Raw genomic sequence first — 17,466 nt, forward strand, 5'->3', positions numbered from 1 at the left:
TGTAAAAAAGGAACAGCAAACCTTACTGTATTGCAATAGGTATTCACTAGTTAAAGTCATCAAGGAATTGAGCTCCAAATAACATTCGAGTTATGGATTTTCAGACTTCCAATAATCATTGACTTAACCATTCTTTGTTTTTTTTGTTAATTTTTCCTACATAAATGAATCCATTTGATCAATTTCATCGCTGCATTTCAATTCCAAGAAACGATTTTAAAGGTACCATAAATTACATCTTGGATTAAGATATGACCTACGCAAATTATGCTACTCATACTCAATGGAATGTAGGATTTGTTCGATAATAAGTATTTACATATAGAAATGACTATCACATTAGTTGGACGTTTCAAGGGAAGGATAGATAATATATGAATATTCTTGTTCACCATTGCAAATACTGAAACGGAAGCATAGAAATTTACAATCAATGACGACAAGCTATTAGTCATAACCGAATAACTAGAAAAAGATTGATGATAACACTTTTCTTTGTTTTAATCTAGTTCTTTCGAGGCTTAGGGAGTCTGCTTCCAGTCAAAACTTGTAGTTTTATCTATTAGAAAATACACATCTCTGTTTTTTTGTTTACATAAATATGTTTTCGTGTGAAAATCTATTGAATATTCAGTAACGATCCCAATAACCCGGAGGAAGCAATACAGGCTTCAACTGTTGGACTAAAGGCACGCGGTAGAAAATGATGAATCAGTAGCGGCCAGGATGGCAGATCTGGCGGTTGGAGGCCCTAGTTTACCTCTCACCCGCAATGTATCTGTCAGACCGAAGGACAAATTACACGGTTCTCCTAGCACAGGCAGTGACGAAGGCCATGACGTGGGGTTTGGAGATGACTTTGACCCCTTTCACGACGATCCTGACGAGCCAGATGAAGTGGACAGTTCTCTCTCTGCCCCCCCTGAGGAGAGGTGAGATGCCCACCGATTGGGTTGTAAATAAACACCAATAAAACCCCAATTTAAGATTAGTTTCTCATTTGTTGGAATGTTTTGGGTTATTAGGGTGTTTATTAAGGATTGAAGTCTTATTTAATAGTTTTTCATTGTCTGGGAAATTTTATATCATCGTAATTATGAGAAGGAAATCACATCATTTATTTGTTATTGAAATAAACAGAACCAAGGAGTGTCAGAAGTGTGCGGTTTACGCTGTTTTGATTGATTAGACGTCGGGTCATGTGTGGTATTTCGTATTATTTTCTCTTTCTATGGATTCCTTAGATTGTACGGTCTGGATCTAGCATTCTTTGACCATTGCTGTCCCTGGTAGAGATTAATATAAGGTTGCCGAAAGGCAAAGTAGATGGTTCTACTGGAAAGGGCGTAAGCAATCGTGACTCGCCCTAGACTGACACAAGCAGGATTGGGGAGATTTTCAAAGTTGAATTCAAGGTAGTTATCCAAGTAAAGATGCCCACAAGATTGGGCAAACCACGAGAGTACATACCAAACAGCTGCAGGCTTCTGAAAATTGAACTAGAGTCACTAAGTGATCAATTATAAGTTCTTGCTGGGGCTAAGGAATTCAGGTCAACCACACACAAAATATACCGTTAGATCTCTATAGGACCAGATCTAACTAAGATCTAGATGCAGGCATTAGAAATCCTCTGTTTCAGCCTCAAGAAGTGTAGGGAGGAGCTACCTGAGAAAACTGAGTCATAAGGAGGGACCCAACCATGGAAGCAACCAGTACCCTGATGTAAACAAACCAGACAGTCATGATATCCCCTAAACTGGCAATCTCAAAATCTACATTACTATTTTAACATTGACAACTCAGTAATGAGCAAATATTACTAGTAATGCTAAACAGCAGTGAGGACTACACCATTACTGCACTTATAAGAAGTAAAGCCAAAGGTTAGTCTCTTACCAAACCCACCCATGATGGCAATACCCAGATTTGATTTGTTCATTGGTGTCACAGCGCCTGACACCTGAGGCACGTGCATCTGCACAGACCCCTACCTAGACAGAATATGGCACAGACAACCAAAGAATCTTCATGGGATGCATATATCGTAGTTGAAGGAGGTTGGTAGGAGAAAGGTACTGTACGACGATGCCCTATACATCTCATTGAGGTGGGCACCCATGGGAAACTCCTCACGTCGTCTGCTGAGAGACGACTTCAACCACCCAGCAGTAAACTGGACATTGACCCAGAAATGTCAGACAACAAAAGAGAAACGGCCCTCTAACAAAGTTCGTTGCGTGTTAGATATACAGGGCATTATCAACACATCACGGAACTTACAAGATATTGTATAGGCCAGACCCCAACAGTAGATGACCTGCTCTTCACTAATGAATAGGAAGTGATTGAGCTGCTAAAGCACCTTTACCCTTTAGGAGCTAGTGATCATATTGGGATTGCATGCAAGTTGATATTTGGGATGCAGCTGTCACCATCCAGCAAAATACGGTATCTCTAGACTACAAGAAAGCAGACCACAGCTATTAAGCAAGAACTATAAGCAAACTGGGAGAAGCTTCAGGGCAGAACATACAGGAGATGGCTGACATAATTGACAGTGCAATCTTTGAAGCAATAATCTGCAACACTGACTAAAAGACCATACTCAGGACCGAAGAAAAAGCCTCTGTGGATGAACAAAAATGTCATACACAAAATGAAAAGGAAATATCATGCAAAGATTATTTACATTGCAACGAGAAATGAAGCAACCCCCACCACGAGGAAGTCAGCAAGGACTTTGAATGTAAGCTAGCTAGAGAGGTCAAGACAAACAGCAAAGCTTTCTGGAATTATGTGAAAAGCAGACTCATAATAAAAACAACACTGGTGGACCTATGGGAGAAGAATGGCAACTCGACCAACAGTTCTGCACTGTTTTAACAGATTGTTTCCCATGCCAAACTTTGCTCCAAAGCCCTTGCAGTCAGAGTTGCAAATCATCATAGGAGTGTCTACAAAAGATTGGTGGCACTTAGAACAGACAAGTCACCTGGTGAAGATATGATCTAACCAAGATTGCTGGAAGAGCTGTCTTAGGTCCTAGCATTTACTGTGGGGCATTCTCTTCAGACAAAGCATATTACTAGGTGAAGTGCCCAAACATGGGAAAATTGTCAATGATCCCAATATTCAGGAAAGGCAATAAGACAGACCCAGCAAAATATAGGCCTGTGTCTCTAACACCTACTGTAAGGTTCTGGAAATAATCATCTCAGAGGTTATTATAGGGTATCTGAAAGCCAACATACTTCTCTACATAGAACTATATGGATTTAATCTTGGGCAAATCCACTGTCACAAACCCTCTCGAATGAGGCACTGAACCAAAATCTACCAGGTGATGTAATCTTTATGAACTATACCAAGGTCTTGGCTGGTGTATCTCGAGTAGATAGGGTTAGGAACAAAGTGGTGAGAGTGAGAACGGGTGTAAGAAATGAGTTAGCAGCTAGAGTGGATATGAATGTGTTGAGGTGGTTTGGCCATGTTGAGAGAATGGAAAATGGCTCTCTGCTAAAGAAGGTGATGAATGCAAGAGTTGATGGGAGAAGTACAAGAGGAAGGCCAAGGTTTGGGTGGATGGATGGAGTGAAGGAAGCTCTGGGTGATAGGAGGATAGATGTGAGAGAGGCAAGAGAGCGTGCTAGAAATAGGAATGAAGGGCGAGCGATTGTGACGCAGTTCCGGTAGGCCCTGCTGCTGCCTCCGATGCCTTAGATGACCGCGGAGGTAGCAGCAGTAGGGGATTCAGCATTATGAAGCTTCATCTGTGGTGGATACTGTGGGAGGGTCGGCTGTGGCACCCTAGCAGTACCAGCTGAACTCGGTTGAGTCCCTTGTTAGGCTGGGAGGAACGTAGAGAGTAGAGGTCCCCTTTTTGTTTTTGTTTCATTTGTTGATGTCGGCTACCCCCCCCCCCAGAGTGGGGGAAGTGCCTTGGTATATGTATGTATGTATGTATGTATCAAGGTCTTGGACAAGGTCCCCATGAGTATTTGCTAGGCCAGATTGAGACCTTTGGCATAAAGGGAAGCCCATTGGAGTAGATTCGGCACTTCCTGACGTCACGACAGTACTGTAATGGGTCTCGGTCAACGATAGCTTCTCAGAATGGATCAATGGGTCCCCTTCTCTTCTCACTGTTTACTTGTGACATCAGTGACCTGTAGAACTACATCTCCATGTTTGCAGACGACACGAAGATCTACTAGGCTATCTCAAACATACACGTACGTAGCCCATCAGTCCAACCTCCAGCAGAATCTTGACTAACTACATCTATGATCTCACACGATAAAGTACTCTTTCACCCAGAAAAGTGTAAGGCAGTGCACTTTAGAACAAAGAATCGTAGACACAACTGCACCATGTAAACAGAGGGAGAGACTGACACACTATAGCACAATGGAAGAGAAAGATCTTGGAGTTACTATTGACCTAAAGCTTATGTACTGAAAACACATTGAATCTCAGATAATCAAGGTAAACAAAGTTCATGGTGCACCGAAACGCACATTCTCAGTCCTGGACAAGTCGTCCTATCTCAACAAGAGTCTCATCTGCCTGTATTTAGAGTATGCCACAGTATGAAACTACAAGTGCTGCGCCAACCATCGCAAAGGAATTCCTTCCTTGTAGCAAGGGTGATGAAACCCTGGAATGGTCTCAGTCAAGAAGCAGTGGAAGCCCTCTCTGTAAATGGCTTAAAGTCCACATTGGCAAGGGAGTGGAGAAATCATCCAGACCTGCACAATTACAAGTTATATTTGTGTATTATGTAGAATTCATAGTGTCCCATTTATTGCTGAATATAAGTCTCCCATTAGGACAGCTAGATTATTGTTCACCTCTTGTCCCAGGTGTCTATGTAGCTCTTGTTCCTGTTTTTGTTATTGAAGTTGTGGTCTGTATACTACAGTACTATAGTCAATTTCTTTTAGCGATGCCGATTTGCACCGACTCGCAGCAGTGCCCTTTTAGCGATGCCGATTTGCACCGACTCGCAGCGGTGCTCTTTTAGGTCGTAAAAGTTTCCTGATCGCTGATTGGTTGGACGAGATAATTCTAACCAATCAGCAATCAGGAAACTTTTCCGAGCTAAAAGGGCACTGCTACGAGTCGCTGCAAATCTGCCTCGATAAAAGAAATGGACTATAGTATGGACGTGTTTTTTTTTTTATGTTAATTTGCACCTGTCACTTCATATTCAGTTTTTAATTTAATTTCTATTGGTATAGAGGATTTCTAACTTAGAGCACTAACCCTTCACCTTTGAAAAGCTTGTGACATGGAATTTCGTATTCTTCGATAAAATCCTGTTTTTGTTTTTTTTCTTGAATCCAGGTCTTGGTAATGCCTATGACATCTAGTGCCTCAGTAGCAACCATTGCCCTGAAGTTTTTCATTTTGTTTCTGACGGACTCTGCATTGAATTGTGCCACTCAGGAAATGTTCTATCTTTTTTTTCTTTTCCTCTGTGGCTTTGGTAATTTTGCTGATTTATTAGAGTTTTAGTTTTACTTCTATCCAAATTATCTAAATTGTCTGCCACATTTCCTCTGTTTACTGTTGGAGAATTTTTTAACGGTTGAGTTTGTCCTTTGTTGTGCTCCTTAAGTAATTGTACAGTTTGAGAGAGAGGGATTTTTGGGGATTGTGTTTCTGGTCGGGGTTGGGTAGCTAGCTGTAAGCCATGTCGCCAATTAACATCTGGTTAGACCACGCCCACAAGTGCATCCTGATTATGTTCTTTATGGTAAACACACTACTATGGATATAAAACAGTGATATTCATTAAGTAGTTAAGTTTTTATTTTTACCATGATTAAGTATTGCAATTGTTTTATTACAGTATAATGATCTAGTTGATATTTTGATAAAAAGTATAGCATTGATAAATGAACTATTAACTTTTTTACATTGAGCAAAGTTGCAAAAAGTTTCATCATTGTAACCTAGTGTCATTAGAAATGTGAGGATGGTAAGAGTTGCCAGTTTAAAGGTTGCTCATGTATGGCAGAGGTAAGGGACAAGACAAAGTCCTAGAGACAGGCCATGTACACATATGATCAGCGCCCAGGCCCCTCTCCATCAAGATAGGACCAGGGATAGCCAGGTAATGGCTGGTGATGACTTGGCAGGTTTACTTATAGGCTCTCCAAACCCCCCATCACAATGATCAGAGACTATCAAGCTTAAGCGAGTATTTGAACCCCCGTCCAATAGAATGACAGGCCAGGATGTTGCCAATATACTACCACAATGAAAATCCCTGAAATCGAGTAGCACAACTATTGCTGCACACTATACCAACCTTATAATTTTAGCAATGACCTTGTGCAAAATAGCACTTGTTATAGTTGCCCAGTCCAGAATGTAATGCTATTAAGTTCTTTGAAATATTTTTTTTTCTGATAGGCTCCTTTTTTTGTTTTTACTATTCATATATTACAGTAATATCTTTTTTTCAAATACAGTACTGTATTTGTAATCTTGTAAAAAAACCCACCTTTATCAAGAATTTTTTTTGTGGCACCAATTGTATGAAAGTTATCAGAATACACAGGTGTGTGAGAGGGGTGGCAGGGTACCCCTGGCTCTCCCTCCTACCCGCTATCGCTAACTAGCAGTAGGGTAGTTCCACCTCGCTAAAAAATCTTATGACTAGTTTCAGCTTTGCATTAAGTAAAATCCCTATAAATAGCTATAGCTTTGTATTAGTTGAGAATAATACAAGATACAGTACTTCTAAATTTGTCATGTTCTAGGTAAATTTTCCTCATCTAAAAGAAAGGAAAATAATAAATAGCTATACTACAGTTGGTAACTGTATACAACTAAAAGAATACACTAAAAATTTAGAATACAATGAAATGAAACATAGATACACAAAGGGATTCCTTTGTAGAGAGCGAAATGTACACTGCATAGAAAAATGTCACCAAATGGAACTCCAAAACCCAAATGGTTGAATAGAGAAATACCCAATGCATAAGAAGGCAGAGACGAGAAACAAATCAATGGGTCCACAGCCTTTAATTAGTGAAATCTCCAAGCACAAAATGTTAAGCAGAAATGCAAACTAGTTAAAAATATCAAGATCAGTGAAGAGAAAAGAGTGGCTACAGATCGTAAAGGAAACCCTAAACAGTAGAAAACCAATCAAAACCAACAATACCCCGTTAAGAGACTTGGAGGGTAGTCTTACAACAAATGATTTGGAAAAGCTGAACTGATGAATGCATATTTCTCAACGGTATTCGCTATAGAATGATCAGTGACCCTCCCTGAACTAGCTATCAGATTCACCTTTACAATGGAAGTTGTCAAAATGAAAATAAAGGGACTCGGTAAGTCTAAAGCAGCAGTTCCAGATGATATTCATCCAAGAGAGATTATAGAACTAGAATGGGTCCACAGCCTTTAATTAGTGAAATCTCCAAGCACAAAATGTTAAGCAGAAATGCAAACTAGTTAAAAATATCAAGATCAGTGAAGAGAAAAGAGTGGCTACAGATCGTAAAGGAAACCCTAAACAGTAGAAAACCAATCAAAACCAACAATACCCCGTTAAGAGACTTGGAGGGTAGTCTTACAACAAATGATTTGGAAAAGCTGAACTGATGAATGCATATTTCTCAACGGTATTCGCTGTAGAATGATCAGTGACCCTCCCTGAACTAGCTATCAGATTCACCTTTACAATGGAAGTTGTCAAAATGAAAATAAAGGGACTCGGTAAGTCTAAAGCAGCAGTTCCAGATGATATTCATCCAAGAGAGATTATAGAACTAGAAGGAGAGATAACCCCATACTTACAAAATGTTCCGAAAGACAGCCAATGAAATAAAGGCAATGTTCCTTCAATCTACAAGAAGTGACCAAAAGAGGAACCTGGCAACCTCAAACTTGTGTTTCTAACTTCAGTGCCTTGCAAAATGTTTGAATTTATTATAGTAGATTCATTAGTCAAACATATAGAGAAATACAATCTTCTCATAGACAGCCAACATGATTTTAGACAAAAAGAGATCCTGTGTGTCAAATCTGTTAGAATTTTTCCACATGTTGAGCATTTATGAGAAAAGTAGGTCAATAGATATCATATACGTGACGATACTAGACTAGGCATAAATGTTTCAAACTCGGAAGGTGTAGAATCCTTAAGAGATGATCTAATGAAGCTAGGACAATGGCCCAGAAAATGGCAAATGCCTTTCAACTGTGGGAAATGTAAAGTCATGCACATAGGTTATAGTAATCCACAATCTGATTACTCACTGCGGGGGTAGTGAAATAGAAAGTGTGGACCAGGAGGAAGATCTTGGTATTATTATCAGCAAGGATTAGAAGTTCACCAAACAGAGCATAAAAGCTGAAGAGAAAGCACAAAAAACTAATAGGCTACATGAAAGAGATAATTTAAATACTAAAAGACACTGTACTGCAGCTGTGCACATCACTAATAAGACCCCATCTAGAATACGGAATCCAGTATTCAGAAGGATATAGATATGGATATAGGATATAGATAGATTGGAAGCACTACAAGCTTTGGCCACCATACTAGTTCCAACACTTAAGCAATTTGTATATAGACAGAGGATGGAATGCTTGAACTTATTTGATCTAAAAACTCTACAACTAAAGGGCAGTTAACAAAGGTATTAAAATTTCTTAAAGGACTAAAAATTAGAGTTGTTCCAACACGGAGGACTTACCTCAAACTACTTTCTTAGGAGTATCTGGGATCTCCTCCCGACCGACCAGAATTTTGTGTAGTTTACCCTACTCCCATTTTCTATGCGGGGCAACCTCTGGAGGAGTGATACGCGCCCAGGGACGACCCGGGGTCAGAGAGCATGCTTGCTCAGGTCTCGATCTCCTGTAAGTTTTTGGTCACGTCGCGGTTAACATCCCGACGCTCTCTCTTAACCCAGTGCGACCCTTTGTGTCTCACGCGGTCCCCACGTGGTCCCTTTGTGCTCTTCCCTATCCTTTTCCCTCTGTGTTCCTGTGTCTCGCGGTGTCTTACTAGTGCGATATGGAGCTTCTCCGTCGTTGCCGTGGGCCTATGGCCGGAAAATCGTGTGGCGCTTTCCTCGCTTAAGCCTGAAGTTGACCCGCACTCCTTGTGTTCTTTTTGTAGGGGCAGTGCCCCTACAGCCACGTATCCGGAGTGCGAGTCCTGGAACGAGGTGCAGTGGGTGCGCTACGGCACCAAGAAGAAGAAGGCCTCTCGACGTTCACCTAGGAAGCCCGACGGCTCTTCGCCCGGCGTCTCGTCGGACAGAGTCTCTCTGACGTCTTCCCCTACCCAGTGTAGGGGTCGAGGTAAGTCTGTTGTGGGGAAGTGGCCTGTGGTCCTTCCCCAGGAGTCTGATTTACCTGACAGTGGGATTGTGTCTTCGATCCAGGCAAGTGGGGGGCCTGAGGGAGGGGCGGGTGTATGTTCGGGGGACGGAGCCCTGGTGAAAGCAGGTCCCGTCTCGTTGGACGATCCTATGTGGGGTAAAACTGCTGCAGTTTCTTCTCCCGTTCCTTGGGCAGGTTTTTCAGGTGCGTCAGCAGCCGAGGGTGCCGCCGAGAAGGAGGACTCGCCGCCGTTAGACCCCCTCGCGTGGGCGCCTCCGAAGACGCCCTTCAGATCTCCCCTGAGGATGGAAGAGGAGTTTGAGACCTGGTTCCCCAGCGAGGAGCTCCCCCGCTCCCCTCCAACGCCTTCAGTTACGTTCCTGCCCGTCTTCCTGGAGCCTTTGTCGCCGACTGAACACCATGTGGAACCACCAGCAACGAGGCGCGACTCAGGCCCTTCAGCGAGGTCCTACAGGTCTTCGGGCTCCTCGGTCCAGGCCTACTCCTACTCATCGGAAGACAGAGCCCCGAGGGACCATAGGAGACGGCGAGATAGGTCCCGCAGGAGGCGATCTCACTCACGTTCCGGTTCAAGATCCCGTCACGTGAGTAGGCGTTCTAGATCCCCCAGGAGGAAGTTTAGGAGAGGCGTTTCGCCGGAGGAAGAAGGGGTGTGGGTCGTCATCCCCCGTTGCCAACTCCTGGGGGCTTCAGCAGTCCCGAGCACCTCGGAATGGCTCCCTAGGTCCCGCTCACCGGTAGGTTTTGTCTCCAGCAACAAGTATGACCGACGGAGGGACTCGTCTCATCAGGCACCTAGGGACAGGCATAAGTCCGCGAAGGTTCCGACTCCATCCGCCCAGTGGAAAGAGTTGCCCCTTCAGTCTGGCAGCCGCGTCCCGGCCTCAAGATCTACGACGCATCGTCCGGAACGAGAGAAACTCCTTTCCTCGACGGGCAAGCCCGCAGACCCCTGGTCTGCTGGAAGAAGGGATAAATCCAGGACGGAGGCCTCCGTTCCAGCAGCAATGCCCGTCCTACTTCCTGAAGCGAGGAGACTGGACCACTCCAGGAAGATGCCTCCTCCACGTACGACTCCCCCCGTCGGAGGTCCTCCGTCACGAGAACTGGAGCGCCCAACGGAGAATGTAGAGGACGGGGCAGAAGGTTCGCCAGCAGAAGTTTCAGCATAAAGGAGGGTGGTATGCCTCATTAGGCGTCACCATAGCTGGACGAACCTGAGCCCTCTACTGACGAATTCTGGCTCTTAGCGAGAGCCTTCCCTTCCGCGGAGAGACCCCCCAGATGCTGAAGCCTTGATGAGGATGGGGGGCTTAGGGACTAGCAGTTGGGCTCTAATGAACAATGGGAACTACTTCCCCACTGGACCTCGGTGCCCAACTGTTGATCCAACTAAATTAGTCAGCACTTTCTCTCCGTTCCTTTGATTACTTCTTATTTTCTCCCATCTCTTCCTCTTGGGCATGAACTTGTTGACGACTTTAGCTTGTACGACTTAGGTTTTGACTGCTGCTTTGGATTTGGCGCAGGGTGGGATGGATGTCATGCCATCTCAACCTGTACAAATTTAGACGCCATCACCCTCTGGCAGACCCCATTGGGTGCAGACTAAGTCTGTTAAGAGTCGGGCTCCAATGATCCGGTTTTAAGTCACCCATATTTGCGGGTAATGGGTGACGCTAGGCATTGGAGTCGTCGGTGGGAGGGGCTAACTACCCCCACTGACCAGTGTACGCCCACCTTAAGAGAGGCAGCCCCTCTCTAATAGAGGACTGGTCCCCGCTGAAGCCTCTTCTCGTGTTGGGCCACATGGGATAGGAGGACTGAAATCCTCTGATAAGAGGTGGATAACCCGGCTTGCTTCTACTCCTAAAACTAACCCCTCTGTTGACGACCCGGAAACTCTAAAGGACCATGCTACTTATGTTCAAAAACAAAGTAATTTGGGTGACATGGAGAATTTGCGAATCCTTCACATCACTCAGATCCCCATTGAAACCAATTACGATGTTCTATATAAATTATTTCAATGTTATGGTCACATCAGGGAAATTAGGATGAGGCTTGAAGGTGACAAATGGGATTCATGGATATCATTTGATAACCATGATGAAGCATTCAAAGCTATCAATGATATTATAAATATTAAAATCAGTAATTTGAATTTCAAGGGTGCTCTTTGCGATCGGGTACCCAAGAATCTGGATGTATATAGGCCTGCAGATTGGATTGATAAAAGTATAGAGGTAGTTGTACCTTCCCAGAGAAAGCCAAAACCACCAAAGTGGCTTATTGCTCAATCAAAAGGGAGTACTGGAAATTATTTCAAAATATGTAAATTTCTTCAAAAGAAAGTAGGTACTATCGCACCAGGAGATATATCTCGGTTTGGAAAGAACAGTTTCCTAATAAGTGCCAAATCAGAAACTCAATCGGTTATACTTTCCAATTTAAATACAGATAACGAAGACATAAAGCTGGATGTGAAACCCCATCTAAACTTCAGTTATGGAAGGGGAGTAGTTTTTAATAGAGACTTATATGAATTCACAGAAGAGGAGATATTGGCCATGTGTCCTTTAACTGTGTGGAAAGTGCATAAAGTCCCTGGAACGTCAATGATTATCCTGACTTTCCAGGATGCTGATGTGCCTTTCCACATTTACATAGAGAATGAACGAATTAAAGTGCGAACTTTTAAGCAGAAGCCGCTGCAATGTTTTAATTGTTATAGATATGGGCATCCATCTAAAGTATGTAAGAATGATAAAATGTGTAGTACATGCTCTAATGTTTACCATGGAGACTGTACACTAGAGGCCAATTGTATAAACTGCAATTTGAATCACAAATCTACGGATAGGAACTGCCAGCAATATAAATTAGAAGAGGCTGCTCTCAATAAATCCAGTATTGAACACATAAGTGTGGGGCATGCCAAGAGACTATTGAGTAAATCAGTAAGTTATGCAAAAGTATTGAAATCCGGAGAAAAAATGAGGCAGGAGACATCCAGCCCACCTAATACTGCCTCTATTCCCCAGAAAAGAAATTTGCCATCTTCTGATAGAATTCTAGAGGATAAGGCAAGAATATCACGTAAGACCTTTCTCACCTCTAGTAAACCTTTGTCCCCCACTACAAAGGATAATTCTAACCTCTCTCAGGCTATATCTTTGCCTGATTTGATGGAGGTTCCACATGAAACAGAATTATCAGGTGCGCCTGTAGTGGGGAAAGCATCAAAACCTAATAAATCACCACCTGTCAATAGGAAAAGAGAGAGACCTCCATCTCTCTCACCCCCATCCATTAAAAACACAAAAGTTATGTCATCAAATAGATATGATGTTTTGCCTGTTGATATTTCAGATCAACAGGAAAACTTCTTGAATCAATCAAAAATTCAAGTGGAGGTCCACCATCCCCCACAAGAAATAGGTAACAACAACACTGAAAAGGCTAATATAAAACCTAATTTATCAAGACCCAAACTTAAGAAGCCTACAGAAAATATTGTCAAATCAAAAACTGTCAATGGGAAGACCTCATCAAAGATGTCTTCCAGAAAATAATACATAGTTTTTTCATCCATTTTGCAATGGAATTGTCAGGGTTTGAGGGCCAAATATGAAGAACTTAAGCTCTTAATTCACGAGCATTCCCCCATAATTGTATGTCTCCAGGAGAGCAAGCTTGATGCTAATACCCCTTGTCCTCGCGAATATATTAGTTATAGGACACCTTATGATCACGGAGTAGGGAGCCATGGCGGAAGTCTCATGTACATTCGTCGAGATGTTCCCCAAATACCTATATCTATACGTACAACCCTGCAGGCAGTTGTTGTACAAATTGATATAGGGAGAAAATATACAATATGCTCTCTGTACTTACCTCCAAATGATGATATTTTATATGATGATTTAGCAGAGGTCATTCAACAACTCCCTCAACCTTTTCTCTTACTGGGAGATATGAATGGTAGACATCCTTTATGGGGTGATGTTTTGGCCAACACAAGGGGCAATATTATCTCATCAATTGTGGAGAATGAGGATGTGGGACTCCTTAATACAGGAGAGCCCACACACTTCCATGTTCAGACAGGTACTTTGTCATGCATTGACCTTTCAATTGCAAGCTCTAACTGCCTTCTTGATTTTGATTGGAGGACATTAGACGATTGGCATACTAGTGATCATGCACCAATCATTATAAACACCAACAAGGATCCGCCTTTGCAAAGATTGCCACGTTGGAATCTAGACAAGGCAGACTGGGTTAAATTTTGTGAGCTAAGTGAAATCGAAGGGAGAGCAGAACAGTTTGAAAGTGTTGATGATGCCATAGACCTACTGAATGGAACTCTTCATACAGCAGGAGTCAATTCAATTCCCAAAACAACAGGGTTATTCAAACGACGACCAGTCCCGTGGTGGTCTTCAGAACTAACTGCACTCCACAGAGCCACAAGAAGATCTCTAACACGATTGCGTAGACTCCGAACTGATGAGAATTTAATTATGTACAAGAAATGTAGAGCACAGTTCCGTCGTGCCATGAAAGAAGCAAGGCGCCAGTCATGGATGTCTTTTGTTTCCTCCATTAACAGTAGAACACCACCATCTTCTGTGTGGAGGAAAGTTAAAAAGATAGCTGGCAAATTCACCCCCAACCCACCACCAGTGTTGAGGGTGAATGGCCAGTATGTAAGTGAAGCAAATGATGTTAGCAATGCCCTGGCTAATCATTTTTCAAATGTATCTAGCAAGTGTGAAGGAGCCCCTGGTCACCAGTATAGGAGCACTGAAGAAAAGAAAATTTTAAATTTTGCAACAAGAAGGGAAGAGTCGTATAATTCTCCTTTCACTGAAAGAGAATTTGATTCCGCACTTGCTCATTGCAATGATACAGCCCCTGGACCCGATGGAATTCCATATGCAATGATTAAACATGTACATTTTAATACAAAGCTATTTATTTTAAGTATTATTAATAGAATATGGCATGATCATAGTTACCCAAGTGTTTGGGAACTAGCCATTATTTTAGCTTTTTTAAAACCCGGTAAAGACAAGTTTTTAGCAGCAAACTATCGTCCTATTGCATTGACATCTTGTTTATGTAAAATCATGGAGAAGATGGTCAATGCAAGGCTGATATGGTACCTTGAAAAAAAAGGTATTTTATCACCAATTCAATGTGGATTCCGAAAAATGCACTCAACGACTGATGTGTTGATACGACTTGAGTCTTCTATTTGTGAAGCCTTTGCTTCCAAACAGCACCATGTTACAGTATTTTTTGACCTTGAAAAGGCATATGATACCACATGGAGATATGGTATTCTTAAAACCATTCATGAATTGGGATTGAGAGGAGAGCTGCCACTATTTATTCAGGCATTTCTTTCACGTAGAGTTTTTCAAGTGAGAGTGGGGGAAACTCTATCAGAGAGTAAGTGCCAGGAAGAAGGAGTTCCTCAGGGTAGTGTGCTGAGTGTAACCCTTTTTGCACTAGCAATTAATGGGATATCCTCAGCCATTCCCCAGGATGTTCTCTCAACATTATTTGTGGATGATCTCTCAATATCATTTGCTGGCACTAGAATGGCAATGGTTGAGAGAAAAATCCAACTCTCTATTGATAAAATTATCCAGTGGGCTGACATGAATGGATTTAAGTTCTCGACAAGTAAAACTACCATTGTCCATTTTTGTCGTATCCGGGGAGTACATCCAGACCCGGATATATACATTAAAGGTCAACGGATACCATGTGTATCGGAAACCAAATTTTTAGGTTTGATATTTGACTGTAGACTTACATGGGTTTCTCACCTAAAAGCGCTAAGAGCTAAATGTGTTGAAGCTCTGAATATCTTAAAAGTATTGGCCCATACATCATGGGGGGCAGACCGCAATACTATTTTAAAATTATACAAGGCCTTGATTTTTTCCAAAATTAGTTATGGTTGTGAGGTATATTCCTCAGCCACCCCAAGCCGGTTAAAAATATTAGACTCGATACATCATGCAGGTATTAGATTATCTACTGGAGCTTTTAAAACCTCGCCTATCCCAAGTCTCCTTGTTGATGCTGGAGAGTTACCTCTAGACCTTTACCGAATGTCTTCCATTCTTCGGTATTGGTTTAGATTGCAAAGACTCCCTAACTCTCTAGCCTTTCAGACTGCAAGCCTTGTAAGACACGCATCATACTTTGAGTTGCACCCAAAATCTCCTCAACCTTATGGCTTTCGGGTGAAACGATTTTTAAATAGTCTGGATATAATTAGAAATAAGGTACTTCCATTCAAGGTATCATCAATGCCTCCATGGAAATTACCTGACATATCTTTTTGTAAATACTTTATTGGAGTTAAGAAGAATATGACTGACTTAGAATCCAAGTCTCTTTTTATGGAACATGTCGAAGAACATAGGGGATCGACTTTTATATATACTGATGGCTCCAAATCTGATGCTGGCGTTGGATTTGGAGTACATAGTAATGATTTTAATTGTAGAGGTGCACTTCCTCTAACAGCTTCCATATTTACTGCCGAACTGTATGGCATATTAACCGCTATTGAGAAAATAGCTTTGGAAAAGGAGGGTAATTTTACAATTTTTAGTGATGCGAGGAGTGTTCTTCAAGCTTTAGAAGTTTTTAATTCTAGTAACCCTCTAGTTTTAAAGATTTTAGAATGGCTTTTTATTATTGGACGGAAAGGTATAACTGTTCGATTTTGTTGGGTTCCAGCACATGTAGGTGTGTCCGGGAATGAGAAGGCAGATTTACTGGCGAAGAATGCGGCATCCGAGTTGCTACCAAGGATGTATCCCATTCCATGTAACGATCTCCTACCTTACATCAAGAAATTGGTTCGTGATAAATGGCAACAGCACTGGGACAGTCAAGATGGCAATAAAATGAGGGAAGTAACAAATATCATATCACCTTGGAGGTATAACATGATTCCCCGAAAATGGGAGACGACTCTTTGTCGTCTCCGTATTGGTCACACACGGTTGACACACGAGTTTCTGCTGAAGGGCCAACACCAACCGTATTGCGAGGACTGCTTAGTACCTTTAACAGTGAGGCATTTGTTGACCGAATGCCCTAATTTTACTAACTTAAGAAATAGATATCTGTTTGAGGCTCGAGGTGAGGATGGCAGGTTTATCCTTGCCAAGATTCTTGGACATGATGTGTCTTACTATGCGAGCGGAATTTTTAGATTTATTTCAGAAGCAGGTCTTCTGAAAACTATTTAACTATTTTAATAACTTCTTAATTTTTATGGTTTTAATCGAATTCTTTTAATTTTCATATACAGTAAATGGTATCGGCGTCAATGACCTTAGATGTCAGGATGCCAGAAAACTTTCAATCAATCAATCAATCAATCCGCGGAGAGACTGGACAACTTGGACCAGATCCTCCGGCCCTTCCTGTCGGATCAGCCCAGGAGAGCCAGGGACTGACAGAGACTGATAGGCCACCTCGTGTCATTAGAGAAGCTAGTCCCACAGGGGAGACTCAAACTCAATGGAACCTGAAGGACGCCTGGAACCAGAGAGACTCCCCGCACAAGGTGGTCCCGATGTTCCCGGAGACGAAGGAGGTCCTTGAGTGGTGGCACGACAGATCGAACACCCTCAAGCCCTGTCAGAGCGGTACGGAAGTACTTAGAGAGGACAGCCAGACTTCGACCTGAAATCAAGAGTCTGTTCGTCTCTTCAGGATTAGTAAAGAAACCAATCTCCAAAAATACGATCTCCTTCTGGCTACGGCAGGTGATCATGAGAGCCTACAGTAGTGTAGGGGTTCCTCTTCCGGGTAAGCCTAGACCCCACGACATCAGAGGACTTAGTACTTCGTTGGCCTTTGAGAAGAACATGGCCGTCGGCCAAATCCTGAGGGCAGGTACTTGGGCTAGTCAGTCAACCTTCGCAGCTCACTACTTGAAGGAGTGTTCGAGGAGGTCCCTGGACGGATTCTCTCTCTCAGTCCCGTCATTTCAGCGCTTCAAAAGATTTAAAGGTGTAGCCCCAGGGAAACCACGGGCAGTAA

General features: G+C 42.5%; 1 protein-coding gene across 1 annotated transcript in view; it reads left to right on the top strand.

Annotated features, from left to right (window-relative positions):
• Positions 1 to 696: 696 nt before the first annotated feature.
• The window catches only part of vap (RAS p21 protein activator vap), a 157,054-nt gene continuing 140,284 nt past the window's right edge, over positions 697 to 17,466 (top strand). Inside the window, exon 1 of the mRNA XM_068379143.1 lies at positions 697 to 932. Coding sequence (XP_068235244.1) covers positions 727 to 932 — 206 coding nt within the window. The 5' untranslated portion in view covers positions 697 to 726. The remainder of the gene's footprint in view (positions 933 to 17,466) is intronic.

The sequence above is a fragment of the Palaemon carinicauda genome, chromosome 8 (genome assembly GCF_036898095.1).
Source record: "Palaemon carinicauda isolate YSFRI2023 chromosome 8, ASM3689809v2, whole genome shotgun sequence".
NCBI lineage: Eukaryota > Metazoa > Arthropoda > Malacostraca > Decapoda > Palaemonidae > Palaemon > Palaemon carinicauda.